Consider the following 20,889-nt stretch of genomic DNA (forward strand, 5'->3'; position numbering starts at 1 on the left):
ACACTCCTCGTTCGCTGCGAGTCTCGTTTCTTTTGGTGTGAGACTCCTTTATTTCAGTTTCGCTTGCATGGCTTGAGAACAGGTTTCAGCTAAACCCAGATTAGCTGTTCACACTGAAATCCACACAGAGGTTCGCTCTAGGCTGGTTTCAAAGCCAACTTCAAGTCCTACCAGGGCATCTTTCTCCTTTGGACCGGCCCTCAGTGCCCGGAGTAGAACCCTGCAGCCCTCTGCATAGGCCACCCCTCCAGCTCTCCTGCAGGTTTTTGCAGGAGCCCCGTTTCTGGGCACGTGCCTCCAGCTGGAGCTGCGTAATGAATGCTTATCGCTGCTGCTATTTATAGCGCCCTTCTGCAGCATGCATTGGTGGGTGATTTGATTAGAAAGCGCTGCGTAAGTGGATTTGCAAGAAAGGGAAGAAACCCAAGAAGGGAGATAGGAGTTTCAAAGCGTTGCCTTCAGGGGCTCTGGTTATCATTCAGCCGCTCCACTCAATCCCCCTGGCCAAGGCCTCCCTGCTGCTGCCCAGCTTTTAATTAAGGGGACAGGATGAAGGGTGTTTCTCAGATTGGTTCATAGATTTCACTACTCCCACCCTCGCCTAGTGCATGATCTACCCAGAGCAGCTTGCAAAGAAAAGCGATTTCTTTCTTAATACCAGCCTCTCTCCTCCCTGGAGGCACACAGGCCGGTTTGTTACTGCAGGGTTTCTCCCAAGCCTTGGGCTGCGCACGCTGGGGTGTTATTGTAGGGTTGCACAATTATGGGACAATATGGACTATTATGGGACAATTCAACGCTTCTTTCTATCCACTCCTCCGTACACCTTCTCTCTCTCCTCCATCCCCTTCTGTCGTGTCCCTGGACTTTCTTTCGTCCAATGAACAACTCTACAATAACATACCTGCGAGCGTAGCCCAGCCCTTGCAAGCAAACCAATCCTTTGTTATTGTAGGGTTCCTTGTGAAGTCGGGTCCATTCATAAATGATCTGGAGGATGGTGTGGATTGCACTCTCAGCAAATTTGCGGATGATACTAAACTAGGAGGAGTGGTAGATACGCTGGAGGGCAGGGATAGGATAGAGAGGGACCTAGACAAATTGGAGGATTGGGCCAAAAGAAATCTGATGAGGTTCAATAAGGATAAGTGCAGGGTCCTGCACTTAGGAGGGAAGAACCCAATGCACCGCTACAGACTAGGGACCGAATGGCTAGGCAGCAGTTCTGCGGAAAAGGACCTAGGGGTGACAGTGGATGAGAAGCTGGATATGAGTCAACAGCGTGCCCTTGTTGCCAAGAAGGCCAATGGCATTTTGGGATGTATAAGTAGGGGCATAGCGAGCAGATCGAGGGACGTGATCGTTCCCCTCTATTCGACATTGGTGAGGCCTCATCTGGAGTACTGTGTCCAGTTTTGGACCCCACGCTACAAGAAGGACGTGGATAAATTGGAGAGAGTCCAGCAAAGGGCAACAAAAATGATTAGGGGACTGGAACACATGACTTATGAGGAGAGGCTGAGGGAACTGGGATTGTTTAGTCTGCAGAAGAGAAGAATGAGGGGGGATTTGATAGCTGCTTTCAACTACCTGAGAGGTGGTTCCAGAGAGGATGGTTCTAGACTATTCTCAGTGGTAGAAGAGGACAGGACAAGGAGTAATGGTCTCAAGTTGCAGTGGGGGAGGTTTAGATTGGATATTAGGAAAAACTTTTTCACTAGGAGGGTGGTGAAACACTGGAATGCGTTACCTAGGGAGGTGGTAGAATCTCCTTCCTTAGAAGTTTCTAAGGTCAGGCTGGACAAAGCCCTGGCTGGGATGATTTAGTTGGGGATCAGTCCTGCTTTGAGCAGGGGATTGGACTAGATGACCTCCTGAGGTCCCTTCCAACCCTGATATTTTATGATTCTATGCTTGGAGAGGAGGGGAGGGAGCCCTGGGAACAGCTTGGCAGTACCCCCCTCTGGCAAGCGTTTGAAACTTTGTTGATGAGAGAATTCCACCTCCGCCACTAACAACAAGACTGGGAGATAACTGGGGAACGGGACAACAAATTCCTTCCCACCCGGCCCATTTCGTACCCTTACCTTGCTCCCGGACATTGGTGAAGTTGAGTGGAACAGGCAGTTGGTCCTGCAAGAGAAGTGGCTCTAATTAACAGGAGATAATTAACTCCCAGGGCAGCCGGCCAGAGGGGAACTCGGAGAAAAGCCTTGGGAACAATTATGCGGCGCCAGGGATTGATGTATGGGGTTGGATTTAAAAAAGCTACGTGCATAGCTTGGCTGAGCAGTAATCAAGGTGCGAGGGTCAGGGGAGGGAGAAGGGGCGGGGGGCAACGAGAACAGGGCCATAATAGTTGAAGTGACCCAAGAGGCTACAGAGCAATGGGGTGAAATTCACAAAAGTTGGGAAAAGCTCCGGGGACAGCAAGACGGATCTGCCGGTGGAACAGACTCCATGGGGAGGGGTGGGGCACCCCAGTGCTGGTATGTTTCATACTGGCCCTAGGGACCGTGCTGTAGGAACAATCCTACCTCAGGACTCTGACCCCACATCTCTGGCTCCTACAGTTCTACAGGCCAGACTGAGACACTTACGTGAGCACAGGAGCCATGCTGGGAGTGGGCGGGGCCACAGGGAGGATGCTCCGCCCCCTGGCATGCTGACATTAAATATGGAGCCCTATCCAGCTTGTCTTGACATTTACTAGGGCAGAAAAATCCCAACAGCTCTTTTCCCCAGTGATTCCATGACTCCGTCTGCCCCACGCAGAGGCCAGGTTATGCAGCATTGCTCCTCGTTAAAGCTGTTGGCTCCATCTCCTACGAGGGCTGCACCTGGACAGGAAGCTAACGAGCCTGGAAACGTACCATTATTGGTTAACTCCACCGTGACAGGTTGGCGTTGCAGGGCAGCTGCAGGGAAGTGACAGGCCAGGCTGTGAAATGGTTCCCCAAAGCTCTATATGAAGGTGCTTTTGTGGCCCACAGCAGCACTGGGCCTCCCCTGTGCTCTGCTACCAAGCACAGCCACCAGAGCCACCGGGGAAGGGGCTTGCTGGGGCCTTCCGAAGCCAGGAGCCAACAGACCAAAGCAGCGCTGGATTTGATCCGCGCACACGGAGGCTGGTGCTCTTTGTAATGAGGCTGCTTGGATTTTAGGACCTGGCCCAGTCCTATCCAGACCATGCACAGTCCTACCCAGAGCTTTGCTTGCCCGGCTTGGAGCAGACATTGCAGAAAGCTCTAACCCAGCCAGCCCCAAGCAGCAAGAGATGCTGCGTTTGGGGCGAAGGAGGATCCCAGTAATTCGCGAGCGGGCCCCGAGCGCCCCATGCTGCTGTTGGAGCACACTCACTCTCCGCTGGGACAGAAAACAGTCATTACTTGATGCCTGAACCCTGATGCCCCAGTGGCATGCAAAAGAGTTGGTTCAATTCCCAGGCTGATCTCACTCCCTGGACTTTCACAGGACGGACTGTTACTCCATTGGCTCTGCAAAGGCCTGGAAGCCAAGCCAAAGAATGGCAGCAATGGGCCATATGTCCCTGCTTCAAGCATGTGGCTCCCCCTTCGGCCCCCCTGGATTTACACTGTATATCAGGTAAATCTCATTATCCCTGAGTTAGTGATGGCAAAGAGCAACTGACAGTGAGTTAGCAAGTGAGCCGGATTAAAAAATAAGCCTTAACTATGAATCTTTCTGCCTTCCAGACTTCAATTTTGTTTAAATTATAAAGCTCTATCAAGGGTTTTTGCCCTGAAGCTGCTGATAAATATTTACTGCCTCTGTTCTAGGTTAATGAAGTTATTTGTATTGTGCTCCGAGAAGGAGATTAAGAGACTTGATGTAACCCCTGGAGAGTGTTCAGGCTGTGCCATATGCTCAAGGCCCTGCGCCCTCCACCGAGTCCACCCTCAGCCACAAAAGCATGGGACAGAATTGAAGCATGTTTCCTTAAAGTACATCCCAAGCCCTTACTAGTGAGAACATGGTCTTCCAAACGTGAAATGGAGGTAAGGCAGACACCAGTGCCTTGGTTGAGTCTGCAGACAGCCCAAATTACTGTCTTCAAGAAAGGTGTGAATTAACACCCTGTTCATCTCAACAGAGCATGTTAACTCTGAAACGTACCCATGATCTAAATGCCAACATTCTTCTCCAAACATCCAGCGGGCCCATCACCGTTGGATGGAGTGGCAGAAAGCAGGGTCGGGGGTTGCAACAGTTGGCAAAAATTCCAGCTGAGTCTTGATGCCAAACCCCTCCCGCCGGAATTTATGGTCAGGCCTCCCCAGGTGAGAGAGATGGGAGCAGAGAGTTAACTTTGTGTACTTTCATCGTCAGGGTTATAAGACTCCCTGGCCACAAACACGGCAGCTATTTGGGTTCAGTGCTGGGTGCAGGCTGTGGCTGGATCATCAGCCTCTGCTTCTCCTCCTTCAGACCCCAGTTATGGGATAAAGATCACACAAAGCCCCGCCCTGCCCAGCCGCATGCCCCGCCCTTACCTCCTTTCTGATGGATCGGATTATGATCCTAAACGTCCTGCTCAGATCCTTCTCCAGCTCAAGCTCAGCAACACCCTGAAAGAGAAACAGCAGCAGCTGCTTTCAATCACCCTCTCCAAAGAGGATCCAGAATCCTGGCGGGCGGCTTGGCGGGAAGAGGCCTACCGGGTAGTACGGAACCTGTTTCCCAGGAATGGGGTGTTTGGTCGTTATCAGCGCAGCTAGGATGGTGACATTTCAAAAGACAACAAAACGCTACGTTAGGAGAACTTGGATCTCCCATGGTCAGGGGACCGGAGAGCTCAGGGCCCTTTTATCTCTGGTCACCCAGACGGCTGTTCAGTGACCTATGTGAAATGGGTACACGGCACAGCACAGCAGAGGGCAGAGCAGCCCCACGTTTCCATGGCGTCGCTGGTCCAGGGAGCTCCACCGCTCCCGACAAACAGTCTCACCCCGCCTCAGCAAAATAGGGGACACAGCCACTTCACAGGGACTTAACTTCTCTCCCCACTCATTCTCCGTGTAAGTCCCACGGCAAATCAGAGGTAGAGTAGGAAACAGCACCCAGGAGTCCTGGCTCCGAGTCCTCTGCTTGACCCACTGGAGGAGATCAACAAGGATGCCAGCAACAGTGCCAGACATGACAGCAGTTTTGTAACACACACACCCATCTGCTAGGGACTAGACTGAGACACCGCCCCCTCTCCCCAACTCATTTAACTTAGGGGCTACCGAGCAGACGTCAGATGTGAAAACTTCTGGTGGCCATCCAGGGGAGCTGCAATCCAGCTGGTGACCTAAAGAGTGAAAGGCTCCAATAACACATTACCAATCCCCTGCCGGCCACCAACACAGGTGGAATGTGAACTGGCACCCAAAAGGTACGAGGCTCTGACACATTTAAAGATACGTTATCCTAAGACCCTGCAGAAGCCAGTCAATAGTCCTGGTCCCCGGCTTTCTGGGCTGCCTATTTGCTAACACGCCTGAGCTGTCGGCTGGAACTGATTGAACGGCCCTGCTTGCATTTCAGTTCTGCTTTCACTCACTCGAGCTGCCAATTAAAACGAAGCACCTATTAAAAAGAATTCATTTGGGGGAAAATCCAAATGCTCTTAGAAGGAGAGAGAAGGGGAAAGATTAATCAGCTTTGGGGCTGGGGGATTTTTTTTTTTGCAGGTTCCCCACAGCTCCATCAGGGCCGATAATGCATTGGGCGGGCAGGCGTGTCTTGTCTACCAAGTCCAGTCTGGAGGCTCACATGTGCAGTGGCTTCGCATGTACTGAGAACAGGGGAAGCGAGGGTTAAACGCAATGAGGGGTTCTGTCCTGCCCTGCAGTGACAATCTGCGATGGGGAGGAGACTGCAGTTGTGAGCAACGCCTGGGAAAAGACGAGAATGTTGCTTTTCATACAAAAAAAACCCCAATTTTAAAGCCTCACAGAGAGAGCAAACAAGACAAAGCTGGGTGGCAGGCGCGCACCCCAGATTTCTCACCATATTTTGCAGACCCAAGAGGCAGGGGCGCTGGAACGGGGGAGGCCAAGTCCCGCCCATTTTTGAAAGTGTATAGGCATGGCCCGTCCACTTTTCACCATGGGCCCGGCCCTCTGCCCCTCCTCTCCCCCCCCGAGGCCCTGGCCCAGCCAGGCAGGAAGCTGGAGCCCAGCCCAGGTAAGAGCGGCCCGGGAGGCCAGGCAGCTGTGGGGAGCCGCAGACCCTCTACCTGCCCTGGGTGGAAGGCCCAGGGGTTGGGGACATAGGCTGAGGGCTGCTCTTGGGTCCTCCCACCCCGGGCAGATAGAGGGGCCCAGGCTCCCCAGCCCAGCTCCAGATTGGCCAAGGGGCAGGGCCACGGAGTGGGTGAGGCCTCAGGCCCCCCCACTTTTAGGAAGAATCTGTCGCCCCTGCCAAGAGGCTCAGGCAGTTTGGAGAAGCAACCAAAGGGTCAGATTTTTTTCTGCTGTGTACCGAGTGATGCTAACCATGTCAGGGTTTTTTTTAGGCGGCAGGAGACACAGGCCAGGTTCGATTCTGGATGTTGTGGTACCCTGCAGCCTGGTGTTTCTGGATGTCATTTTCTTCTGACTCCATGTAACGGATTGGAAGGGGTTACCTTATTTCAATGGGACTCAAGGTTTCATTATCCACCTCCCACAGGATGGGCCATAGGGTAAAAAAATACAGTAACATCGATCTGATTGGTGGGGGTGGCGTGGACTGATGTCCATTCTGCGATTCTAAGAGAGAACCCCTATCTAAGTGCTAACGACAAACAATACCCAACTCTTAAAGGGATTTTCATCAGTAGATCTCGAAACACTTCACAATTTTAAATGTATTTATCTTGACAACACTCCCGTGAGGTAGAGCAGTGCTATGATCCCTTTTCCAGAGGGGAAACTGAGGCATGGAGCAGCTCAGCGACTTGCCTAAGGGTACACAAGAACGGACCAGGAAACTGAACCCAAGACTCCCAAATCTTATGCTATTGGACCACTTTTCCTGTACATGTATGGCATTGTTTAAGTATGGCATTGTTCCCACTCCACCATAATCTTGGACCACAAATCATGCGTCTCCAAACAAGTATCACTCACCACTATGCACTTCTCCCTAGTGAGAGATATGGGGGAGGCCTGGAGCATCCTCTACAGGTTGTCTACAACACTGGATTTCTAGGAGAGGAACTTTACTGTTGTGTAAGCCACTTAGATCAGAATCTTTTTGGCCCGAACTGAACTGTAGCAAGCACTGGCATGGAACGAGTGCAGCCCGCAGCACCAATTCACTCCATCGCAGTAGGACACCAAGAATCTGGCAATTCCAGGAGGCAGAACGCAATTACCCAGTGTGGAATTTACCCAGGGCGAACGGGTTAACTGCTTTGCTGTTGGGAAAAGCACCAGGAGTTCTTTGACGACCACAAGTGCCTTGGGTTCACGTCTCATCTGAGGGACGGTCCCTCCACCAGCAGGGCCTCATGGCGTTGTTTACATGCACAGAAACACTCAGCTATCGGTTCCCATCTGCAAGAAAAGCCGTCCGCACCCGAGAACGGATTGCTCTTCTCAGAGCCAGTATCAGCCATCGCCGATGGACCCATCTTGCTACGTAACGCAGACATGCCCTGTCCCCCAGGAGCCCAGCTACATCTGCCAACAGCCAAGTCTCCTATGAACCTCCCAAGACATTTGAATCACCCGCTTTCCGGGGGGCTCCATACCGTACAGCAGTCGCACTGCTCTTGGCTGCCGCCTGCAAGCTAGAGGGGAAGGCCCTGACGCGTGCACAGGGAACCCTTGAGAGTAAGGATGCTCGGACGCCAGGGAAAAGCTGCAGGGAGCCCACGATGTAGCACCCCTGCAGCGAAGCAGCATGGGGCTCCCAACAGGGTCAGCCTGCTGCGCCCCAGAGTTGTGTTGACGTCCGTCAGCCGGAAGAGCCTCCCACTTGAACTGACTGGATGCAGAGGGGGCCAGGAAGTGATGGCGCCACTAAAACTCTTACGGGTCCTGCGCTCTGAAGCCCCAGATGCCTAGTGGCCCTGGAAAGTGCAAGAGGGCTGCCAAAGTGGCAAAACGATGGAGGGGAGAAAAAGACAGTTGGAAATAGAAGCCCAGCAAGGAGAAAAGAGTAGCAAGGGGCTGCTGCCTGGAGCAGAGGACAGAGAATAGCCATGGGCCAGAGAACGGGAAGGCTGAGGGCAACCACTGACTGATGGAGGTTAGCGAGAAACTTCTAGTCAGGGCAGGTTACTCCCTAATTACCCCTAGGGGTTTTTTTTGCCCCTTCCACTGAAGGGTGGGATGCTGGACTGGGGGGATCCCTGGGACGATCCAGACTGGCCGTTCCTGTGTTCCTAATTCTGCCCATCATTAACATTCACTACCATTGGCCTGGTTCCTCAAGTGACGTCCTAAGTAGAGTGCCCATTCAATTTAAGGACTCTCTGCATCGCAAAAGCGCCAAGTCAGGTGCCCTGGTTCCCACATGGTTAATCTCAGCAGTGCAAACAAGACTGGCCCATGGTGCACCTGGGAAGGAGGCCGGGACTGTTATGTCCCCTCTCAGGCTTCTCTTTTCCAGACTAAACAAACCCAATTTTGTCAATCTTCCCTCATAGGTCATGTTTTCTAGACCTTTGATCATTTTTGTTGCTCTTCTCTGGACTTTCTCCAATTTGTCCACATCCTTCCTGAAATGTGGTGCCCAGAACTGGACACAATACTCCAGTTGAGGCCTAATCAGCGTGGAGTAGAGCAGAAGAATTACTTCTCTGTCTTGCTTACAACACACCCTGATAATACATCCTAGAATGAGGTTCGCTTTTTTTGCAAGTGTTACACTATTGACTCATATTTAGCTTGTGGTCCATTATGACTCTTGGATCCCTTTCCACAGTACTCCTTCCGAGGCAGTCATTTCCCATTTTGTATGTGTGCAACTGATCATTCCTTCCTAAGTTGCATCCTTCCATCTAGGTTGCATTTCCCTAGTTTGTTTACGAGAAGGTAGCGTGACAGTACCAAAAGCTTTACTAAAGTCGAGATATACCACGTCTACCGCCTCTCCCCTATCCACAAGGCTTGTTACCCTGCCAAAGAAAGCTATCTTTCTGGGTACATGCTGGCGTTACCGTGGTGATCTTCCCACTGGATGAGAAGGAGCTTCCGGAGGCATCATTGGTGGTACCTCTCCAGACTCTTGAGGAGCTGTTGATAGGTCATCCAGGCTTTGCATCCATAAAGGAGTGTAGGAATAACAATTGCTCTCCATTACCCCTTGTGGAAATCTGGACCCATCAGGCAAAACTGAGCCCACTCAGTGCTTCCTGCAATTTTTCTGCTTCTCTCCAACGCTCCGCCAGGCTGACGTCCGCATGGCAGCGGCTCCACTTCCTTGGGAAGCTGCCGGGGTGGTGGGAGTGGGGGAGCGCGCGCAGCTGGGAGCTGACACAGGCTTTCCAGGGAATACGCAGTAATTTCATTTAGCTTTGCCCAGCGGAATCGTTAGTCGGCGAAAGGAGAGAATAAATAATAAATGACAGGCCCTGGCTCTCCAGCTGTTTGGAAGCAATCAGAATTAAAACCGTCTGGCTGACGCAGCCTGGCATGATAAGGGGAAATAAATCCAGCCTGTCACAGCCCTATTTATATTTGCTTCAGGCTGAAGGTGTTATTCTAGCTAGTACCAGGCGCAGGGATGTGTGGCGGGCGTGTGGCACAGCCATGCCTCCTGTAGGGAGTAATGCACACAGCTAGCTTTGGGGAGCAGGACAAAAGAGCCCCGGAGGAGAAGACAAAGGATTTCTGGCTGGCTAAAACTGACTCTCTCTAGGGACAGGGTTCTATTGTTTGAGGGGACAGACAGACCCACACAGATACCTGCTGGGGGTCTGAAGAAGTTAGGCCTTCCGAGGCACACCTCCAGGTAGAATAGACACAGGCACAGACCATTAGTGTTTTGAAATCCATTTACACTTCCATTAGCTTTGCTCCTACTATTGAGATTAAACGATCATAGAATCATAGACTATCAGGGTTGGAAGGGACCCCAGAAGGTCATCTAGTCCAACCCCCTGCTCGAAGCAGGACCACTTCCCAGTTAAATCATCCCAGCCAGGGCTTTGTCAAGCCTGACCTTAAAAACCTCTAAGGAAGGAGATTCTACCATCTCCCTAGGTAACGCATTCCAGTGTTTCACCACCCTCTTAGTGAAAAAGTTTTTCCTAATATCCAATCTAAACCTCCCCCACTGCAACTTGAGACCATTACTCCTCGTTCTGTCATCTGCTACCATTGAGAACAGTCTAGAGCCATCCTCTTTGGAACCCCCTTTCAGGTAGTTGAAAGCAGCTATCAAATCCCCCCTCATTCTTCTCTTCTGCAGGCTAAACAATCCCAGCTCCCTCAGCCTCTCCTCATAACTCATGTGTTCCAGTCCCCTAATCATTTTTGTTGCGCTTCGCTGGACTCTCTCCAATTTATCCACATCCTTCTTGAAGTGTGGGGCCCAAAACTGGACACAGTACTCCAGATGAGGCCTCACCAATGTCGAATAGAGGGGAACGATCACGTCCCTCGATCTGCTCGCTATGCCCCTACTTATACATCCCAAAATGCCATTGGCCTTCTTGGCAACAAGGGCACACTGCTGACTCATATCCAGCTTCTCGTCCACTGTCACCCCTAGGTCCTTTTCCGCAGAACTGCTGCCTAGCCATTCGGTCCCTAGTCTGTAGCTGTGCATTGGGTTCTTCCGTCCTAAGTGCAGGACCCTGCACTTATCCTTATTGAACCTCATCAGATTTCTTTTGGCCCAATCCTCCAATTTGTCTAGGTCTTTCTGTATCCTATCCCTCCCCTCCAGCGTATCTACCACTCCTCCCAGTTTAGTATCATCTGCAAATTTGCTGAGAGTGCAATCCACACCATCCTCCAGATCATTTATGAAGATATTGAACAAAACCGGCCCCAGGACCGACCCTTGGGGCACTCCACTTGACACCGGCTGCCAACTAGATATGGAGCCATTGATCACTACCCGTTGAGCCCGACAATCTAGCCAGCTTTCTACCCACCTTATAGTGCATTCATCCAGCCCATACTTCCTTAACTTGCTGACAAGAATACTGTGGGAGACCGTGTCAAAAGCTTTGCTAAAGTCAAGAAACAATACATCCACTGCTTTCCCTTCATCCACAGAACCAGTAATCTCATCATAAAAGGCGATTAGATTAGTCAGGCATGACCTTCCCTTGGTGAATCCATGCTGGCTGGTCCTGATCACTTTCCTCTCATGCAAGTGCTTCAGGATTGATTCTTTGAGGACCTGCTCCATGATTTTTCCAGGGACTGAGGTGAGGCTGACTGGCCTGTAGTTCCCAGGATCCTCCTTCTTCCCTTTTTTAAAGATTGGCACTACATTAGCCTTTTTCCAGTCATCCGGGACTTCCCTGGTTCGCCACGAGTTTTCAAAGATAATGGCCAATGGCTCTGCAATCACAGCCGCCAATTCCTTCAGCACTCTCGGATGCAACTCGTCCGGCCCCATGGACTTGTGCACGTCCAGCTTTTCTAAATAGTCCCTAACCACCTCTATCTCCACAGAGGGCTGGCCATCTCTTCCCCATTTTGTGATGCCCAGCGCAGCAGTCTGGGAGCTGACCTTGTTAGTGAAAACAGAGGCAAAAAAAGCATTGAGTACATTAGCTTTTTCCACATCCTCTGTCACTAGGTTGCCTCCCTCATTCAGATACTTTGGTTTAATCCCAGGTCTGGTCACTCTATTCATTGCTGGTCACAGATGCCCTCAGGGAAGAAGTGCAGGGGCTGAACCTGCTGGCTAAGCACAGTGAACCCCAGGGCCTGGTCTGAGAGTGGAGAACTGCAGTATTTCATCCCAGGAGAGGTAAAGACCCAAGGCCTGGCACCGGAGAGCGTGCATTTGAAGAGGCCAGAGCGGGGACAGAGGGACAGCGAGCCCTGTAATGATGGCACCTGCATTCAGAAATCCTATTTACACTGGCTCTGGAGGGATTACCTCAATGGCCCTGAAGCCCCAGGCTGTTCTAGGGTTTTGTACTGCTACCCAGCCCCATAGTATCTAGGTGCTTTCACCCCCCAATACTAGTTGAACTGGGATAGGAGCCACACTGCCAGGCCATACTGCGCTTCTGTGAATATCCAAATGCTCAGCTGCTAGACCACGGGGAGTTCTCTGGCCTGTGTCAGCCAGGAGGGCAGACCAGACGATCACAACGGCCCCTTCTGGCCTTGCTACGAGTAAGAATCGAGCTAGAGAGAACCTCACTCCGCAATGACTTTGCGATGTGTCCTTCACTGCAAGCCTGGCAAGCCTAAAGGAGCCTATCAGAGGGGAACAGGTAACATATGCGCATATTCATTTGAAGCCCAGAAGCTGACATTGCGTTTCCTGAGGCTGTATCAGGCCCCTTTTGAGGTTTTGCTTTCTTGTTAAATGCCAGGGGCTCCCGCTCTCCCCCTCAGCGGTCAGCCAAGCCCTGGGCGTGCAGCCACCCTGCAAAGCCCAGCTCAAGTTCCTGCCACCCACTAGTGCTCTGCTTCCCCACGTGCACCGTGACGACTTCTGGGGGCGCAGCCCACATGTTCCTGCACTGCAGCAAACCAAGCCGCTCTATGATTCCACCCCACTGAAGCGTGGGAGAGCTTGCCTGGCCTGCTGGGCACACAGGGGCAATTGTGGGAAGGCCCTGGAGGACTATCAGCACCGAGCGATTTAGCCTGCATCCTGGGCTACCAGCCCAAGTGAAAGCGGGACATAGGTTCCACCCCACACCCCGAACGGGACCAGCTAGCCTGAGAAGAAAGAACCATGACACTCATGGGAGAGGGATATATGTGTGGGGAGGGGAAGCTGGTTAGGGGCCATGCCTGGGTAAGAGCCTGGACTAACTGCAGCGAAGACAGATCTCCCCATCCTCACTTTTGTAACAAAGTTTTGCAGTGGGCGAGACATGCTGAACAGCCCTCGAAACCCCAAACTTCCCTTCGTCCTCAGAAACAGACCCAATACCAACCGCTTCCACGTCCACGTAGCCTGACTAAATGCAGTGCCAGGCTCAGGACTGGAATGGAGATGCGGGGGCGGGAGGGAACAGGATTGGGGTGCAGTAATTGAGCTGTGTGAAAGGTTTGTGCAACACCTGAGTCTGGCCAGCATCATCAATCTGTCACTTTCATGAGCACTAATAAAAAAAATTCACTCCCAACCATCTCAAAAGGGAATGCAGTGGTTCACCAGCCTCTTTGTGTCGCTATTAATTCCGGTCACTGTCTTGCAGGAACAGACTTCAAAGTATGTTCTCTGCCCATCCAGACTGGAAACTGCCTTCAGAAGAAACAGATGCTCTCATCCACCCACCCAGAAACCACATGCAGAGGAGGCTGAAGTGTAAATGCAATTCCCATTAGCTAGTGCTCATCAACTCGCTCTCACTACATGCCCTTCACGGTGTCCCTGCTCACCCCCTCCTAGAGTGACCAGATCCCAACAGTAAAATATCAGGACACATGAGGGAGGTGGGGGGTGGAGGTGGTGATATACCGTATCATACATAAACATGTAGAAAACCATTGATATCAATAGTAATGGTATATAGAATCATAAGACTGGAAGGGACCTTGAGAGGTCATCTAGTCCAGTCCCCTGCACTCGTGGCAGGACTAAGTATTATCTAGACCAGTGCTTCTCAAGCTTTCTGATGTGGGGGACCGGCAATTTTTTTCCCCAATGTGCGTGCAGACCGGCAGCCGATGGCTCGCGGACCGGCAGCGGTCCCTGGACCACCACTTTGAGTAGCACTGATCTAGACCATCCCTGGCAGGTGTTTGCCTAACCTGCTCTTAAAAATCCCCAATGATGGAGATTCCACAACCTCCCTAGGCAATTTATTCCAGGGCTTAACCACCCTGACAGTTAGGAAGTTTTTCCTAATGTCCAACCTAAACCACCCTTTGCTGCAATTTAAGCCCATTGCTTCTTGTCCTAGCCTCAGAGGTTCAGAAGAACAATTTTTCTCCCTCCCCCTTGTAACTACCTTTTATGTACTTGAAAATGGTTATGTTCCCTCTCAGTCTTCTCTTCTCCAGACTAAACAAACCCCATTTTTTCAATCTTCCCTGACAGCTCATGTTTTCTAGACCTTTAATCATTTTTTGTCACTCTTCTCTGGATTCTCTCCAATTTCTTCACTTCCTTTCTGAAATGCGGTGCCCATAACAGGACACAATGCTCGAGTTGAGGCCTAATCAGTGCGGAATAGAGCGGAAGAATTACTTCTTGTGTCTTGCTTACAACACTCCTGATAATACATCCTAGAATGAGGTTTGCTTTTTTCTGGAACAGCGTTACACTGTTGACTCATATCTAGCTTGTGGTCCACTATGACCCCTCCAGATTCCTTTCCGCAATACTCCTTCCTAGGCATCATTTCCCATTTTGTATGTCTGCAACTGATTGTTCCTTCCTAAGTGGAGTACTTTGCCTTTGTCCTTACTGAATTTCATCCTAATTGCTTCAGACCATTTCTCCAGTTTTTCCAGATCATCTTGAATTTTAATCCTATCCTCCAAAGCACTTGCAACACCCTCCCAGCTTGGTATCATCCGCAAACCTTATAAGTGTACTCCCTATGCATCTACATCATTGATGAAGATATTGAACAGAACTGGACCCAGAACCGATCCCTGCAGGACCCCACTCGTTATGTCCTTCCAGCATGTCTGTGAACCACTTTCAACTACTCTCTGGGAACGGTTTTCCAACCAGTTTTGCACCCACCTTATAGCAGCTCCATCTAGGTTGCATTTCCCTGTTTGTTTATGAGTAGGTCATCCTTGACAGTATCAAAAGTTTTACTAAAGTCAAGATATACCACATCTACCACTTTCCCTCCTACCCACAGGCTTGTTGCCCTGTCAAAGAAAGCTATCAGGTTGGTTTGACATGATTTGTTTTTGACAAATCCATGCTGACTGTCACCTCAGTCCCTGGAAAAATTATGGAGCAGGTCCTCAAAGAATCAATCCTGAAGCACTTGCATGAGAGGAAAGTGATCAGGAACAGCCAGCATGGATTCACCAAGGGAAGGTCATGCCTGACTAATCTAATCGCCTTTTATGATGAGATTACTGGTTCTGTGGATGAAGGGAAAGCAGTGGATGTATTGTTTCTTGACTTTAGCAAAGCTTTTGACACGGTCTCCCACAGTATTCTTGTCAGCAAGTTAAGGAAGTATGGGCTGGATGAATGCACTATAAGGTGGGTAGAAAGCTGGCTAGATTGTCGGGCTCAACAGGTAGTGATCAATGGCTCCATATCTAGTTGGCAGCCGGTATCAAGTGGAGTGCCCCAAGGGTCGGTCCTGGGGCCGGTTTTGTTCAATATCTTCATAAATGATCTGGAGGATGGTGTGGATTGCACTCTCAGCAAATTTGCGGATGATACTAAACTGGGAGGAGTGGTAGATACGCTGGAGGGGAGGGATAGGATACAGAAGGACCTAGACAAATTGGAGGATTGGGCCAAAAGAAATCTGATGAGGTTCAATAAGGATAAGTGCAGGGTCCTGCACTTAGGACGGAAGAACCCAATGCACAGCTACAGACTAGGGACTGAATGGCTAGGCAGCAGTTCTGCGGAAAAGGACCTAGGGGTGACAGTGGACGAGAAGCTGGATATGAGTCAGCAGTGTGCCCTTGTTGCCAAGAAGGCCAATGGCATTTTGGGATGTATAAGTAGGGGCATAGCGAGCAGATCGAGGGACGTGATCGTTCCCCTCTATTCGACATTGGTGAGGCCTCATCTGGAGTACTGTGTCCAGTTTTGGGCCCCACACTTCAAGAAGGATGTGGATAAATTGGAGAGAGTCCAGCGAAGGGCAACAAAAATGATTAGGGGTCTGGAACACATGAGTTACGAGGAGAGGCTGAGGGAGCTGGGATTGTTTAGCCTGCAGAAGAGAAGAATGAGGGGGGATTTGATAGCTGCTTTCAACTACCTGAAAGTGGGTTCCAAAGAGGATGGCTCTAGACTGTTCTCAATGGTAGCAGATGACAGAACGAGGAGTAATGGTCTCAAGTTGCAGTGGGGGAGGTTTAGATTGGATATTAGGAAAAACTTTTTCACTAAGAGGGTGGTGAAACACTGGAATGCGTTACCTAGGGAGGTGGTAGAATCTCCTTCCTTAGAGGTTTTTAAGGTCAGGCTTGACAAAGCCCTGGCTGGGATGATTTAACTGGGAATTGGTCCTGCTTCGAGCAGGGGGTTGGACTAGATGACCTTCTGGGGTCCCTTCCAACCCTGATATTCTATGATTCTATCACCTTATTATCTTCTAGTTGTTTGCAAATTGATGGCTTAATTATTTGCTCCATTATCTTTCTGGATACAGAAGTTAAGCTGACTGATCTGTAATTCCCCAGGTTGTCCTTATTTCCCTTTTCATAGATTAGCACTCTATTTGCCCTTTTCCAGTCTCCTGGAATCTCTCCCCTCTTCCATGACTTTTCAAAGATAACCGACCGCTAATGGCTCAGATACCTCCTCAGTCAGCTCCTTGAGTATTCTAGGATGCATTTCATCAGGCCCTGGTGACTTGAAGACATCTAACTTGTCTAAGTAATTTTTAAACTTCCTCTTTTCCTATTTTAGCCTCTAATCCTACCTCCTTTTCACTGGTATTCACTATGTTAGACATCCAATCGCCACCAACCTTCTTGGTGGAAACCGAACCAAAGAAGTCATTAAGCAGCTCTGCCACTTTCACATTTTCTGTTATTCCCGCCCCCCCCCATTGAGTAACATGCCTATCCTGTCCTTGGTCTTCCTCTTGCTTCTAACGTAGTTATAGAATGTTTTCCTGTTACCCTTTATGTCTCTCGCAAGTTTGATCTCGTTTTGTGCCGTGGTCTTTCTAATTTTGTCCCTACATACTTGTGTTACTTGTTTAGATTCATCCTTTGTAATTTGACCTAGCTTCCACTTTTTGTAAGACTGTTTTTTTTTATTTTTAGATCATTGACGATCACCTGGTTAAGCCAGGATGGTCTCTTGCCAGACTTCTTATCTTTCCTACACAGTGGGATAGTTTGCTCTTGTGCCCTTAATAATGTCTCTCTGAAAATTGCCAACTAATTGTTTTTCCCCTTAGACTTGCTTCCCATGGGATCTTACCTACCAACCCCCCGAGTTTGCTGAAGTCTGCAGAACAAGAACACAGTCAATTCCCTACTGTCAGAAAGCACAAGAGGTATCCCCAGAAGACAGTTTGCTACGAGGAACATTGAACCTGATCGCACAACCCTGACTGCAAGGGGATCTCTGGCGGAAGCTGTGGATGACACTCACGCTCCATGAGACAAGGCTCATGCTGTCTAACCTGAGAAGGGGACTTAGTGTTCTGGGCCCCGATCCTGCAGTGCAGTGATTCTCCTCCGCATCATGGTGCTGGCAGATCCTGGTGCTACAGTGAGCCATGGGTGGCTCAGCCCAGAGCAGGGGGATGCTCCAGTGCCAGAGAGCCAGCAGAGCACTCCCCTCCTGCTGGAGCACTCCCCTCCTGCTGGAGCACTCCCCTCCAGGAGAGCCACTCCCCTCCTGCTGCCAGGGATAGCGGGCACGCCATGCACCCAGCCAGCTCGGTAGCAGAGGAGCACAAAGGCCAACTTTCCCCTCTCCAGAGCTGAGCTGCAAGCTCCTCAGACTACGTACAAATGGAGCCATTAGCTACAGGGTGGCCAAAACGTCTTGAGCTTAATCAAAAGTGGAGTTTTGGAGCTGGCAAAGGAGGAATTAAAATTTTGCAAGTCTGATTTCAGGCTTGATTTGAAAAAAGCAGATTCTCTTCCCTGAAGGCACGAATTCGCAGCTGCCGTTTCTATCCGTTGGACCGGCGGGCACAGCTGGGCGGACTGTAGGCGCTAGTATGCGTACCTGCAACCACCGGCTCTTAACTCTCATCGCTCTTGTGAAAGCTGCACAAGCCAATCCGAGCTGAAGCCAGCACTAGCAGGGACGGCAGCCCTGGCGTTCGAAGCTTTGGAAGCAGCTTGCGTGCTCCCATCAGACCCAAGGAGGACGCCTGTCTTGTGTGCTCTCTGCACGGAGCCTAGGGGTTCTGACTGGGTTTTCATTCATATTCCCTACATAACCCAGGCACGAGACCCCAGACTCCTCGAAAGCAAGAGACTCTTTGGCCTGAGACCTTAGGAAGTGAAACCAGTCAGTGTCACAGCTTCCCACGCATTTCACGACCTGCATTGTAGAACGCTGTAGCGATATAGGTCTGCGTCTTACTGCAGTGCCTACACAGATCTCGATGCTGGTCTCATGGTCCTGCCACCCCTGCCTGCCGCTTCTCCCAAGCCTGTCCTGCTTCTGCTGGCCCTCACCTCCCTCCATCCATTGACCTGTTGCACACTGGGGTGGAAAAAGGGGAGTCCTCCCCTCAGTCCTCAGCCGGGGGAAGCCTGAAGCCCTAGTGGTCTCACACACCCCTCACCTCCTCCATACAGTGATTCACCACCTCAAACCTGCAGCCAGGCTGGGATTTTCAAAGGAGTTACGCACCTAACTCCTCAAGGGGCTCTTTTAAAAATTCCAGCCTAAACTCATACAGTCCCTCCTGAGGCAGCAGTAATTCTCAAGATTTCCCGACTCCCAGTCCTGTGCTCATTCCCATAGGCCACACCACACCCAGGGGCCCTGGTAAGCTTCGGGGAGATGAGGGGCAGGGCTGGCCTAGCAGGGGGAATTGTAGGTCAAGATCAAGGGCCATGAGCAGAGCCATGTGTGCAGGGAACCCTGGTCTGGAATAGCAGGAGTGCTGCAGGTCAGGAGTAAGGTGCATCAGCAGAAAAGGGTGTGGGGGAGCCCAGGGTCATGTGGGGTGCAGGACTGAGCTATGTTGGCAGAGCTGTGCAGAGTGCAGGGGTGTAATTCTGCCAGCACTGCAAGAACAGGGGGTGCTGCAGGCCAGAATTGAGGTGCCTCAGTAGAGCTGTGTACTCGGAAGCGTATACAGCTCCCGCCCTCGTTAAGCCAAGGTATTCGTCCATCACTCTGCTAGGCAGACAGCAGTCCAGTTCTCATTGCTGACCACTGCAGCTATGCACCACGGGATGCTGAACAGACTGCACCCCCCCATCCCATTTAAAAAAAGCAGACGACAGAAACACTGCTCTGTCTGGATCCACTGCACCCTATCCAATTTGGAGTCACGCATGTGGAAGGGCGAAGAAAGAAGCCGAGAACGTAAACGGGTTTCAGTTGGATATAGAGACTTAACTTCCAGATGAAGACAGCGTGTTGATGGCGTTTAACAAACTGGCGGTTAAGGCAAAGCTGTGATTTCTGCTCAAACCTGGGATTTGTCAGGCTAGAACAGCACACATTTGCAAACCCTTGATGTTGAGAAAGATTACCCCTTGCTAGCTGACTCGGGGGGCTGTTGCCTGCCAGAGGGACGAGCTTTAAAGATAAAGGTTCGTCTTGAATTATAAAGCCAGAGGATATCTGACACGGCTCCTAGAGCCAGGTACAGAACGCTGGTTTGGGCATGTGATTAAAGGCTGTTTCATTACGCCACGCAGTCGTCCTGGGATATTTATGAACGACTGTTCACGGCTGTTCCATAGTCCTGCCTGGGGAACACTTAGTTAGCCCTCGTCTGTGCAGTTGTCCCATTTGCTCATGCAGAGGCAGCCGGGATGCAGCTTCCACAGTCCCCTCGTGAAAGTGGTCTCGGACATTCAGGCAAAGTGAAGAGATGCTCATGGGCTCACCTGGAAGGAAACACCCACCGTGTATAGCACATGGCTTCATTTGCCTAGCTCAGAAAGACAACTCAACCCCACCTAGTTTAATAGGATTCCAGAGAGTCAGGGGGTTTCAAACCGGGGACTGATGCAGCCTGGCTGCTGCTCTGGGTAAATCTCACACTAGAAAGACACAGTTTAAAACCCCTGGTCAGCAAAGCAGCTCCAAACTAATCACAGGTCAGCCACATACCCGGATGGTAACTTCCAGGCCCAGACATCACTCTGCTTCTGGTTCAGAGCCTCCCCGTCTTCCCCCAAAGTTTTCCAATAGCTCCTCAATCCTCCAGGAAAGTGAGGCTGGACCGTAATCTCCCCACCCAGCCACCGCGCTCTGCTGTGAGAATCAATACTATGCCCGCATCTAGCCCCTCCTAAAATCCCATCCCTGGCTCCCTGCTCCCTTCAGTTCCTTACTCTCATCTTCAAGGCCCTGCGCATCCAAGCCCCTGCCTACCACTCAGAACATCTGCTTTCATTCCCTCTGCCAAGGCCTCTTTGCTCAAAGGGCAGGAGCGTCTTCCTATCTTGAAAGCACCAGAAAGTCCGTCTGTTCTTTCTTTATCTCCTCACCTGCCTGCCAAGCGTGACAAACAAAGCTCAGCTCTGCTTCTTGGGTGGAAAACACATGGAGGAGCAATCTGCCTAATTATCATTTAAAAGACAAAGTGTGAAGGGAATATGTGAGGCCAGGGCAGAATTCATGCTGGAAAACTTGCCATGCACCACCAGTCTGAGTCAGCTAATCGGACTTCTAACATGCTCTAAGTGATGCAAGGCTCGGCCTTCTGCCTCCAACAGGAGGAAACCCACTTGCCATCCTCAGCGCAGCTCAGAGGCTCGGCCCCCAGCTACGAGATGAGCATGTTAAAGGTTTGTTATCCACCTGTCCTCTGTCGAGAGAGGCTGCCCTCTACATTTCGTTTTTCACAGAGAACAGGGACTGAGCAGGTGGAGTTCCCACCTGTTCCGAACAAAGGGAACATCTATACTACTGCTAAAGTCGATC

The 20,889-nt window shown here is 50.8% G+C and overlaps 1 protein-coding gene across 3 annotated transcripts in view; it reads right to left on the minus strand.

The window, feature by feature from the left end:
• Window positions 1-20,889, minus strand: part of EPHX2 (epoxide hydrolase 2) — a 114,355-nt gene that overhangs the window by 17,153 nt on the left and 76,313 nt on the right. For all 3 annotated transcript variants that reach the window (XM_073335538.1, XM_073335537.1, XM_073335539.1), the window contains 2 exons: window positions 4,515-4,589; window positions 2,088-2,133 (listed from right to left, as the gene is read on the minus strand). In XM_073335538.1, coding sequence (XP_073191639.1) covers window positions 2,088-2,133; window positions 4,515-4,589 — 121 coding nt within the window. The remainder of the gene's footprint in view (window positions 1-2,087; window positions 2,134-4,514; window positions 4,590-20,889) is intronic.

The sequence above is a fragment of the Lepidochelys kempii genome, chromosome 3 (assembly GCF_965140265.1).
Source record: "Lepidochelys kempii isolate rLepKem1 chromosome 3, rLepKem1.hap2, whole genome shotgun sequence".
NCBI lineage: Eukaryota > Metazoa > Chordata > Testudines > Cheloniidae > Lepidochelys > Lepidochelys kempii.